Here is a 13,710-nt window from a genome sequence, read left to right as displayed (position 1 = left end):
AGCTAAGCTTGACCATGAAAAATGAATAGCAGTCTCTGAGTACTGAACCTGAAAGCTTACACACCAGAAACGCTAGTACTGCTTTCTAATTCGATGAAAGTGGACAACTCTTAGCACGCAACACAGACAGAAAACTGACATGACTATGAGAGTGAGCACTGACGTCAAAGATACACGTCTGTAATATGATGCGGATGAAAATGGCTGGCTTGGGCAAATGCTTGATCAATGTAAACCATGGCAGTGTACACGAAGTTGCGTTCCATTTGTCTAGTGGTAACTTTTCAGGTGTTTTAAAAATATTTGCAATATTTGCCAATAATTTCCAAATTAACTTCTTTTTGTTTTTCAGTTTACCGATGGTCAATGAATTATGCATATAGCTTACTACCAGTAAACTGGATAATTTGGAGTTAATACCAGTAAACTGGTATAGTTTACGCCAATATGTCTGACAAACTATTGTTAAAGGTTGACTTGCAACAAAATTCACATTACAGTTATTTGGTATCAAATAATTCACCATGTCTTACTCTGTTGTGTTGTAGGTACAAAATATGTGGAAATGTGATTACAAGCTCTTAAAAGCTCAAAAATGAAGAGTTAATCGCAGCCATCACAAAACCGCCGTAGATCGCAATCAGTTTATTTCTCTGACGTAGTCAATCCATATTGTTTTTACACGTGATGTTCTCACGTGAATTGAAAGGCCAATAAAAGGCTCAATATAAAACTGCCCTGATATATACCTTAAAGGTTGACTTAAAAGTCAACCTTTAAGGTATATATCGTAAATATAAATAAAAAGCAGCCTATGTACACTAATACTGTTCATGCTACTACTGATTGTGTGCTTGCTTCTAGAATAGCGTGACAGGCGGTTGACCACTATAGCAAACTATTTTTATCTCCGGGAATATCAATAAACCACGTGAAACCTTGTCATAACATCTCATACTATTGTACAAACATTCAGAAATAGCTACTGTAAATATAATACACAAACATCTTTATCCTTTCCTCTCTGCCTACTGAGGTAGCTAGACAAAAGCTAGCTTGGAAGATTTCACTTAGTCTCGATGAACTGGCTATGAAGTGCAAGGTTCATATAGTAGTAATTATACATATAAATATATTATAACATATTACTACTTGTAATATATAAAGTATATGTAATAATATATACATCCAAAATATTTATATATATATATATATATCAGATGAATATGTATGATCTGAAATATATATTATTTTTGATCATGTATTAGAATTACTTTTGTTGAGTAAAAATCACTGCTCAAATTTTATATCACGCATCAGAAAATCTGTTTAAAATGAATAAGGAAGTAATCTTACTACCATAATTTAATAATAATAATCGAGAACTGTTCGCAATGTAATCACATCTGATTCCTTGAACTGCTAGGTGAATATCAACCACAACTATAACATAAATACAATAGTAAAAATAACAATGGATCGGTAAGAGTATTATCTATAGCACGACGAGTTACTCCTGAGTATAAACTATAATAATATATACATGATCTATATTATAACATATATATAATATCATATATATTCTATATAACATTATATAAATAATTACATATATAGTATATAATATTATATAAAATACAATAATAGGCAATAGAGAACAAAACTCACAATCAGGGATATCTATCTTAGCCTTGGGTGGTGCCACTCCTGCCACTTGAACATTGGTAGTGTACTGCGGGTAGTAGGTGAGCCACTGCTTATAACCCCCTTCCAATATCTGTGGTTCTGAGGCAAGCTTTACCTAAAGAATGAGAGAGTTTTGAAAAATGATATGATACAGGAAGAGTGTCATTTGAAAGTATGTTAGATTGAAGAGAAGCTCTCAGTTTCAAAAAACCTATAATCTAACATTTAATAAATTATTAAATACATCGCATAAGCGAAAGATGACTAATACAAGAGGTTACCATACTATAACCCCTTCACTATGGAATTTTTGCTAGTTGTAATATAATTAATTCATGCCAATTTTTTTTGCTGGTCTATACTCGGTATTATTTTGTTGTAAAAGCTAGAGCTGCTATAGAGCTTTTTCTGCCATAGAGCTGCAATGTAAAGATTTTTTGGAATCAGCAGAAGATTCTGCACAAGAACCAATGCATTTTGACAAACAAAAGTCTAGTTTAATATTTTTTGTAATTTAGTGAAACCGGTTGCGAAAAAAAAGCGCCATAATTTTTGCAGTTTGACGAAAATGCAGACCCCATTCTATAATATAACATCTAGCTGCCAGAAAAACCTTAGGCCAAATGTTAAAGATATTCGCTAGCAGAACTACATTTAGGTCGCAGTCTACAATTTCATTTTTCATCCATCCTAAACTAGAAATACAAAAATTTTGAAACCACGATTTTATGCTGTGAACTAAGAGTAAAAAAACTAACGGGTTCATTTTTTGGTAACATTATACCCTAAATTTATTGTGGCAAAATTTTGGATGGATCTGTTAACTCGGTGATTCTTGAACAATGTTTTTGTATTGGTACTAAAGCAAACCGTTATAAAGGCTTCCTATAGCAAAACGTTAACTACTGCGTTTAATTTTGGCAGCAAACAGAACAAAAAAACAACATGCACTAAGCTAATAAAATATAACACAAGCACTAGTGAAAAAATAGTTGTTCATCAAATATTTGATTAAATATTCTCTGATTACCAAAATGAAGTGGCACTTCGCCAAAAAATGGAGAGCTGATGTTTGCCAGAAAGAAAAGGATGTGTACTATTTACAGACAGTACAGACATTTACAGTAGAGTATTTACAGTAGAGTATTTACGGTAGAGTATTTACAGATAGACGATGAAATGATATATTAGCCTGAATGAGTACTGGACAGGCAGCGACCAAAAGGTTTTACACTATCAGACAGTTATCAAATAGATTAATTCAAAATACCTCATTATAACCAACTATAGTCATTACTTTGGCATAAATTGGACGTAGTTTTCCATTATGAGTCACTGTGATAAAATTTATAAGTTTCCTCATTCCTCGATTATGAGGGCACAGAAAATTTTGACTGTGTGCATGCAACCTATTGCATCATATTATTATTTCATACTAAGCCCTATAAGAACATCAGTAAAGTGAAATCCACACACTCATAAGTATGCGTGTTTAATAGAAACATGACCTGGAAAAGTTTACAAAAACATTTCAAAATAATATACTGAACTTGACAACGCATTTACAGCTACTAAATGTCATGGTCCATACAAGTGCTGATATCAAGAATTCAAGGTTTGCAATGATGCAACTGGAAAGGTGTAGTTCTACATTATGCTAATATTATCTATTTAAGCTTTGAATTTATATACAAGCAAAATACGTTTATCATTGTCATGCTTGCTATCAAATGCTGAATTTTGTATAATATCCTGATCCCTCAGTTTTCCTGGTCAATCGGGAGTAATGCCTTCATGAAAAGTGAGAATCCATGAAATGGAAACTAAACTTGCTTGCTATTGCCTTCCTTTAGCTAGCATATCTAATAAAGCCATTAATCAGTAATTATTTTTTCATTAATCAAAAACATTTTTTTCTTTTTCTCGGTTTCATGTGACAGTTTCAAGGACCGAGTGTGCTTAAGAGGCATGCTGAAGGAGGGGGGTCACAAGCACTTGAGTCTTTTACACTTCACAAAGCGTAACAGGAAAACAATGAAGTGTTACGACTGCCATCATAATGATGCATACGGAAGGACCTCACTGGGCCAGAGTAAGTGAGATATTTATATATTTTAGTAATTTTACTTTCATAGTACTTGTTTTTTTTTTAATATTTAACACTTTTTACTTTTAACGTTTATTAATTTTGAATATTCTTCACCCCACAAAGTACTGAAGCCGCAAAAGCTGTACCCCGAAGTAGAGAGGAAACGCTGTACCTCACAGTAGAAAGAAAACGCTGTACTAAGCATACCTGTAATCTATTTCAATTGCACCTTTCATGTGTGATTCTGTTGGAGGAAATCTCAAGCGCTCTCGGTATATTGACAGGCATCATAGAGGCAAAATGTATGAAGTGTTAACCCCATCCACACAGCTAGTTTACAACATGAAAGTTTAAAAGACTGAGCTATCTTAATATTAAAAGAAACCAATAGGAGCTAAGCATAAACAACTGTGTTCAGTCACTATTAAAATCAAATGTTATTAGAAACTCATCAATTGGAAAAAATTGATTGGTTTCTAATAACCGCAATCGATAAAGGAATGTTAACATCAAAGCTATTGTAACTAAGCCTGTGTACCTGCTGATCCCATTTATAGATGGCGTCCTTTAAGATCCTGAGAGGATTGGTTGTGAGATTAAGGTCATCTTCGGTAGAATCCCAGTCTATTAACAGTATCTTTTTGTAGTTAGCCCGTGCATCAAATAACGTTAGGTTGGGGGCAGTGATTTTACTTCTCAACTGGCTAGGCATTATTCTGCAAGACAAACTTCTAATAAACATGATTATTTCATATGGTTTTTTCAAAATTTTGGTTTTAAAAACGTCAAAAGAAGGTATGATACGAATCAATGGGTGAGTCGAGTCATGCACCTATGAAGCATGTTCAGGTCCTAAGGGGAAAGCTGCAAAAATGCAGTGATGTAATAAAAAACATTTTCAAACCAATAAAATTGTATAACAAAATTTATATTATCTGATTAGCCAAACTGTAGTAGCCCTGATATAACATGAAACCCCTTTTGCGAAAATTCTACTTACCATAAAGAATTTATGTAAAGTTTTTGCTTCGCATTTGATAAGAAATTCCATACAGTAAGTGATTTATATAAAACTTCTGCTTCATATTACATAAAAAATTCCATATAACGTGAAAAGACAAGCTGGTGCAGGTTCTCAAATTTGATTTGAATGAGAGCCCCATAATTAGCCTAAAAAATATAGTTTTCTCTCTTGTCGCACTTGGGAGAGAAACCAGATGCGTAAGGGTATTTCTATTATATATGCTATTACCCTTGCAGATTGTCAGCTGTGCCGATAAAGCAAAGAAAATAAATAGGTGCATAACTATTCAGCAAATTATTTAACTAAAGATAAATAAAAGTGCATAACTATTTATTTAAAGACGGGCTATTGGTGCAGTTGTTAGAGAGTTGGGCTACCAAGCTGGTTGGTTGTCACGAAAGCAACCTTATCCCTGACCTCTAACCTTAACCCTTTCACCCCTGATGCCAACTATTTCGGGAGAAGTTGTTTTCACTTGGGCCTGAAGCCAACACTTTCGGGACACTTTCTGAGTAACTTTATTGATACTTATTTCATTTTTATCGTTTTTTATAGTTTTATTTCGAAAGATAACAGTTTGATGATTGTTTTGATACCAGAAATGTAGTTGGATAAAAACATTATACTAGGCAAATCCCGTGATAGATTTCAACCTTTTCAACTCTGGAGGTCGCCATATTGAATGCGTTTGCCGAAAGGCTAAATCTTTGAGTCAATCTAACGTAATAATTAGTTCAAGTGAAGAATTTAGCAGTGACAGCGATCTACAACAACAACATGACCATTTATTAGCAGCACAAGGTAAGTTTCAATTGCACTACGTCAGAATTACTAAATTGTAGTAACTTTTAAATTTTTCAAAAAAAAAATTTAGTTGACAAATCTTTTCACAATTTTAGTAGATAAAAACGATAAATTATATTAGTTTTATACTCCAGTTGTTTGCATCTCGTGTTTATTATCATAACTGCAATAAATTTTGTCCTTATAGAATGTAAATATGATAGCCTATATAGACCTTATATACCATTTGATTGAACTATGGAACGGAAACTATATTATGCCAAAATATTGCGTATAGGCTCATTTCTTCAGTGCTATTGGTTAGCACTCCAAATTTTTTTTGCAACTTGATAACACATTTTCATGTCATCCTAATATGTTACTGAAGTGTTATCAACCAAAAAGCTGACTGGTAGTAGCAACCAAACTTAGACTTTTGACTCAAAATGTAGCTAAGAATGTTACCAACAAGTTACAAAAAACTATTTTCATTTATCTTGAACGCAGCTTTATTTATGCTCCATCTAACACACCTCACTTTATTAAATAACGAGTGTGAAAAATTAATTAGGCCAGGGGGCACTCAACTGGAAAATAATTAAGGCTGAAAGGGTTAACTTTGGACAAATAGATGTACAGACATACACCACTTATAATGTAATAAAAAACATTTTAGTTTTACTTTATTTAAGACCTATCCAATACTTTTTCTTTCTACTATAGCCCTATAAAGTCCAGAAAAATATGAAAAAAAACACAATTTAAATTGACATTGAAGGTGTGCACGCCCCTTAACTTGACGTAAAATTACCGTAATCAAGAAACCTAAACCGAGGGAAAGTGATAGGAAAGAAGAGAAAGTTCTTACAAAAGTTGATACAAACCAATAATACTGCAGTTACTGTACAGCCATTAAATTACAAAGTCAAGGCTAGTTTTTTTCTGTTTGAAGGAACGGGTTTGGGAAGATCACAGAAGCGATTAGGCAATCTATTTGTATTTTACAGTTTATATAACGTAAAATCCCTATAATATAAACATTCTTGGAACAGATTATTTATGTCAGAGGGATGTCTACTGTATTACTATCACAACTGTGACATCAACTAGGCAGTGTCTGATTGACCTACTCATCCCTATTTCTCTGCCACTCACCACCAGGAACTAGGAACAACTCACATATTAAACCTTTGTAGATTTACCTTTGGACCAGGGTAACATTTCGCAAGACAAATACATCACTTAAGGAAATGTTACCTGACCTAGGAATTATCTGAAATCATTAGTTATTAGCGAAACGTTTTATGGCAATATTTTCTTCCCTGTATCAGTGACTATCTATGAATGACTTGACAGCAAAGTAATTACGGTGATATCAACAAAGTCTGCAAGTGGCAAACTATTTCAATGCGATCACAGATAGAAATATATACTCAAGGATAAAATGATGAGCGAATTTGCACAAAAGCTTATTTACATTCCCCGGGATCAGCTTTAGATAAAAGCTACTGATCAATAATGATCGATTACTGGTGAGGTGAACAAACATTCTCATCAGAGTTGAGATTCTCTCAGTATCGGCAGCCTTTCTTTATTGCAGCGATGGCTCATTATTCATAAATAAACTCACAATATCGAAAACTAACAAACATCTCTCAAGTAACAGGAATCACCTTCGTATAACCTTGCTCAACACTATGGTAAATAGAGATCTATACACAGCTTTACTCTGAATGACAATGCAAAATAGCTTTTGAAGTATTTTAATACACTGTAATTTAATATAACATTCTTTAAGTTCTACAGATTGACAAATCATTAAGAATACATGAAGAGCAAAAGATACAAAAACATAAAATTGAGTGGCTAACACAAGTACATACAGTCATGGCTCTGACTTTATCAGCTATTACAGTAGTATGCGAAATAAACTGGACCCCATTTTGTCCTGATTTCAAATAATTATGTAAACCAAACAGCTGTAAAATTACGCTTTTGAATGATTATGTAAAATTCTGAACATTTCACTTTTCTAATGGTTGAAGATAACAATCTATATACAGATTTGATACACCACATACGCTTTAATTGCTTATTTCAAGTCATATAAATGTACATGCATGCGACTTGACATAACCAATAATTTTACAGATGTTTGGCTTATATATTTGAAATGAGAACCAAACGAGGATTAACTCAATATCCTATATAATTTATCGTTATTTACTAAATTCACAATAAATAACAATGTTGTATATGAGAATTTTAGTTTTCCAACAAAGAGGGTCAGTCGATTTTACAACCTAAGTGTGATAAGGGCAGCCTCAAAAGCATGCCAGTAGACTCTATCTCCATATTACATTCAGCTGTCATACACAAACCCTAATTAGCATGTCCCGCCCACCCTCTCGCTCAGCCCTAAGCTCCGCCTCCACTCAAGCAACCACCACTCACCCTGGAGTAAGGACCTTCTCCGAGATGTTAAGTAGCTCAAGTGATGGGTACTTCATGTGGGACTGCTCAAATTCATCACTGCTACGAGCGTCTATCACTAGCAGCTGGGTGTCAGGGGTCTTGAGCCAATTGTACACCTGCTGCACAGTCACTGATGGTGCGCTTGCCTCTAGAATAGCGTGACAGGCGGTTGACCACTAGAGCCAAATATTTTTATGTAAGGGAATATCAATAAACCGCATGAAACCTTGTCATAACATCTCACCGCTATAGCAGAAACATTGAGTAATAGCTACTGTAACTATAAAGGGAAAAGAGCTCTGACTTTTCCTGTGCCTACTGAGGCAGTGTGCCGAGAGTAGCTTGAACGATGTTACTTAACAATATCAGTAAACTGGCAATAGCAACTACTAATAAGTGTGTAGATAGTTGGTTATCATAGCTATATGGTCAACAAAGACATCTGACAAGCGACACTGTGAAATAAAATTGAAATGAAAAATCAAACTTTCCAGATACTTTTTATACTTTAATCAATTACTTCACTTATTACTATTAGTGTGGATTTCTTTAGCAGCTTTACATTGTGCTGTATATTATTGATGTTTAGTTGTGGAATTACTTTTAAACATAAAGGTAGGATAATACACCACCTGTATATATATCTCTCTCTTTTAATATAGTAGATATGTATTACCTTATAATATAGAGCCCTAGTTGTAATTACATATAATTATAATATAAAATAATACATATAGTAATTATATATATAACATAATTATAAATATTATATATAATTATATATATATATATATGTATTAGCTTACATGCATAATATAGTAGAACCCTAGTTGTGATTATAAATATATATAGTATATACGACAATAGGATTTTTAAAGAGGCAGATATTAAGCGACACAATACATAAGATGATAGACAGGGCTCTTATGAATCGGAAATAATGGATGCTGTTAGTTAAACAGGCACCAGATGCTGTGCATGGTTTAATCATCTAGACATCGACAAGCTCTGCAATCCGATAGCACATGACAATTTTGATTAACTTATGAGTTACAATAGTCAATTTTGACTAACATACCAACTGCGACTAACATACCAACTGCGACTAACATACCAACTGCGACTAACATGCCAACTGCGGCTAACATACCAACTGCGACTAACATACCAACTGCGATTAACATACCAACTGCGACTAACATACCAACTGCGACTAACATACCAACTGCGACTAACATACCAACTGCGACTAACATACCAACTGCGACTAACATACCAACTGCGACTAACATACCAACTGCGACTAACATACTAACTGTGACTAACATACCAACTGTGACTAACATACTAACTGTGACTAACATACCAACTGTGACTAACATACTAACTGTGACTAACATACCAACTGCGACTAACATTGAGTTTTTTCAACTGACTTTCTTTAATGAGTGTTTTGAATAATAACAAAGTGGCAAGAAAACAATTGCACAATTTATCACTCTATCTGACATTATGTGCTAACTTCCTCGTGCTAGCCAAGCATGGCTAATGTAATCATAGGCTGTACAGATAAAACAACTGTAATAGGTCAGTATAGTTTAGTCTTGTTTTGAACCCTAACCAACCGGATCACAACCTAAAAGTCACCCACCTACCAACAGTTTGTTAGCTGTGTTCACGCTTTTAACCACCATTTTCGGTCTGTCCACATAGGCAGAAACTAACTTTGGTGTACAGTGTTCGCTCGCTACTTCGTGGTTTACCTTTCACGACTTCGCTTTGCAAGTTAAAAAAGATTTATTAAAAATTGATGAAAATAAGTAAAAACTTGTACTCAGGAGCACAGTGAGATTTCTCTGTTCCTATGATAATGATCTGTTCCTTCATTTCATTATGACTGGTGTCAGCTCAGTCATACTAGAACTGACATGAGAACATGTCTGGAAGTAAAGAGATTTTAATAAAAAAATTTTTTGACAATAACATTGATCTTGTTCTCTAATCGGTTTATAAAAAGATATGATATGATAGAAGGTGTAGTATCCTTAAATAAATTATTTACTGACGTATATCAAAGTAAAATAGCTTTTTCCTTCTCATTTCTGTTTTTTGTACTAGCGTGTCTAATACTGTCTTGTTATCCTTGAGCATCATTGTTACAGCAGCCGGTGCAATTCACTATTTTCCTGTCCTGTTTTGTAAAGTTTAAAGTGCATACTGATTGTGACACCCTCATCACGCCTCTTAAACACTATCGACTCTCAAAATTGTCTAATTAACGTAAGAAAAGGAGGAAAGTGCCTACGGTGGTCGGTGAATAAAAAAAACGACTTTATTAGCTATACCAACAAAGTTATTAGTTTTTATTTCCTAAATTTTCACTTATCGCAGGGAACGGCAGTCCCGATTAACCGTGAAAAGTGAGAGATTATTGTAAAAGAAAATTATTTTCCCATAATCGCTCAGGTTTGGTATTGTCAACATTTGTCAATAGAAACGTGATTAAGAGACACAGTCAGCGAGGATAGCTATAGCAACAGCGCATTTATGACTTGATTGTTTGAGATGCTGCTCTCCGACATTCCGATAGACTTGGTATATTCGCAGACAGAACATCAACAACAGATGTTATTCTAAGCATGAAACCAATCAGAAACATGCATTTAATTCCTGACATTTAGACCTCAATAGAATGGTGATTAAATAGAGCGGGTAATCATTCAAAGATACCAGTTGACTTTTATTAAATTGTTGGCCAATGCATATAAACATGGTCAATAGTTGTTTTATTCATATTCAACGCAAGTTCAACTAGCTTAAGGGATGTGTACAGCGATCTATTTATATCAATTATCCAATATCTCTGGGATCAAGTTCAGCTTTTGTCTTTTACAAAACCTTTTGCATCGCCGCCTACACACCAATGGCTAATTCCATTATGGATGAACACTTTCTTGTATTCGGAAAATTGAAATGTCGCCACAAGAGATAAGACTAGCATTACGACCATGTTCGCAACTTATAAACATGAAATACTATCATTATTACAATATCCTTGAACACTTCACTTTACTGCACAATACATTAACATTAAAATATTTTGATTGCGTGTAAAGCCTCATGAAGAGAAGGTTATCAAGCTCAACTTAGGTAAATCATCACTATAACATAAGCATGATGCTGTCTACCCCCTCTTTACGTACAACATCTTCACCCTAGAGGAGTGACCTTTGCAGCCTTCCCTTAAATATATGAATGTGAAAAACTCACAGTATTATGTGCCTGCAGGAAATGTTGCTTAATATTTATGTGACAAAAATTAAGTAAAAACAATTGCTAGTACAATTATATTTGTATATAGATATATAATAATAATATTAATAATAAATAATATAACTATAAGTTTTTAACCTCACATATATAAAAGTTGTTTTCATTCACAAGTTGGTAGCAACTTAACCATTACACGTACTTCTATCTAACAGAGAAACCTGTGTGTACTGGTTACATATGAGTATAGTTGAGTAGTAATACAGAGATGGCAACACCTATATGAGTGTAAACAAGTGATTGAGTGGATTGCAGAAGATATGCTTGTTTTTCATCTCCGACTTGTTACAACAACCATGATTCAGCAGCTCAAAAAGGAAGTAATTGTGAATGACAGTATGCTCTGGATTTCTGTTTAGAGATTACTATAAAAGCAAATTATTTCATTTGTTTTTATAGTAAACCATTGAAACCAACAAAATAGTTTATTTGTTTTAATATTTTACTATTAAAACAAATTATTTTAATAGTAAATCATCAAAATACTTTAATATTTAGTAATTTATACTTAATTTTACTATTTTAATAGTCCCTGTTTTAGATTTTTTTGTAGTTTACTATAAACATTGAAAATGTTCTAACACTTAGAGAATAGCATAGCCAACAAAAATTCAGTGTTAAGGCTGGTTCATACTATATCGCCATATTTTGACATTGATTCCACAATACTTCGGTGATCATTGATGACAACAATATTCACACTATCACAAACCTATGCATCAGCAAATACTTTGTAACGTAGTGTTCTCATTTCTCTTTTTTAATCTTTTACTAGTCCCGCAGCGACTACCATAAAAAGAATATAATAGATCATGCTATCCACAACAGCGAATTACCAAAATGGTGTACACTGCACAGGCTGTCGTTGATGCTTGGGGAACTATCGGAAAGTTTGACAGCTGCAAACTTAGCTGACGTATCCGCATTCATCGATGCCATCGGTTTACAATGCACACAGTCGACGATGAATGCCGAAAGAACAACACTGACATACGACGATATAGTGTGAAATAGTTTCAGCCTTCCCAGCATCTGTGCCAGTAACATCCAACTGATTAGAAACATGAATAGACAGGCGATAGCAAGTGGCCATGAAAAGACAAAGAGACCTTACCTATGACCGGATCCTTCCGGCTTATTGGCTCCTTCGTCTTGGTAGTCTTCGATAGAGCGTTGAGGTCAAATGGATCGTCAAACCCGCTATCAACTTGCTCTTCTGGTGAGGGAGATTTCTGCCTTTCTGCAGCTAACTTTTGCTCTCTTTCCTTGTACCTAGAAAGCACAGGGCACCAGAATAACTATCATAACCTTTGAGCCTTTCCGTGTTTGCTGATGCATGAGTTAGCTCCTTGACATCACCTATATTTTGCACTCTCCCAAGGGCAGTGACATTTATGAGACCTGTTTTTGACATGCTTCCAAACATCAAACTGAGTTGAACAAGAGACTACTTTAGTAAATACTGCAAATAATCTACATCTAAGTTAATCATACTAGACTGATAAAATTGTTACTCATTTCAAAATTATTGCTTTTAAAGCTTTTAGAAAAAACTGAAAAACTTTGGATTTCAAAAACGGACTTTGATACGGCGTAACAATGATGCTAGTACGCCAGACAATGCTGTAGAAGAACATTCTAATTGTTCTTTTAAACGTTTTAAAGTCTTCAGATCAGGTTGTAAACCACTTTACACACAACTTATAGACAGTTGGTCAGATGCAGACATTAGTGACTTCGAATCAGGGTGTAGTTCTGATGATTGTGACGATCGATCTTCTCAGATACATTGTCTCTAAAACCATGGCAACCACTACAGCAACAATAAAAGGATTAATTGTTATTGATGTAGCTGAGTCATTATTAATTTATTAGTACTATGTTGTGGACACTTTTCTACTGATCACTTTCTATTACTGGTTCATAAAGATCAAAAAATGTCAAAGTGGCGGTCAAATAGAGATGATGTTCGATTAAAGGGTAGAACTGTATTTTCAACGCTTTTCTACAGTGGCGTACTACTAGAGATGACGTTCAAATAAAGGTTTTACAGTATATTGCTGCTGATGTTTGGACAGTTGTGTGATTTTTGATGTTTTGGACAGATCTATTGTTATTTTTGTCAGGACAAATCTATTGTTGTTTGTGTGACCACATATATTGCTGTTCATTTTCACATCTACTGATGAGGCTCTTTTGACAGATCTATTATTGTTACATTGTGAAGGGATCTATGGCTGTTTAAGTTCAGTTATCTAAGATATAGCCTAAATTTAGTGTAGTTGTTTTTTATGGAAGTCTATTGCAGGTAGAGTTGTGGTAG

General features: G+C 34.1%; 1 protein-coding gene across 1 annotated transcript in view; it reads right to left on the bottom strand.

The window, feature by feature from the left end:
- The window catches only part of LOC137396167 (ubiquitin carboxyl-terminal hydrolase 8-like), a 59,624-nt gene that overhangs the window by 24,835 nt on the left and 21,079 nt on the right, over positions 1-13,710 (bottom strand). The window contains exons 5-8 of the mRNA XM_068082318.1: positions 12,502-12,659; positions 8,037-8,205; positions 4,314-4,491; positions 1,669-1,801 (exon numbers count right to left, since the gene is read on the bottom strand). Coding sequence (XP_067938419.1) covers positions 1,669-1,801; positions 4,314-4,491; positions 8,037-8,205; positions 12,502-12,659 — 638 coding nt within the window. The remainder of the gene's footprint in view (positions 1-1,668; positions 1,802-4,313; positions 4,492-8,036; positions 8,206-12,501; positions 12,660-13,710) is intronic.

This window comes from Watersipora subatra, chromosome 5 (genome assembly GCF_963576615.1).
Source record: "Watersipora subatra chromosome 5, tzWatSuba1.1, whole genome shotgun sequence".
NCBI lineage: Eukaryota > Metazoa > Bryozoa > Gymnolaemata > Cheilostomatida > Watersiporidae > Watersipora > Watersipora subatra.
Note: the sequence above shows the minus strand (reverse complement) of the source record. Positions and strands in the feature narration are given on the sequence as shown.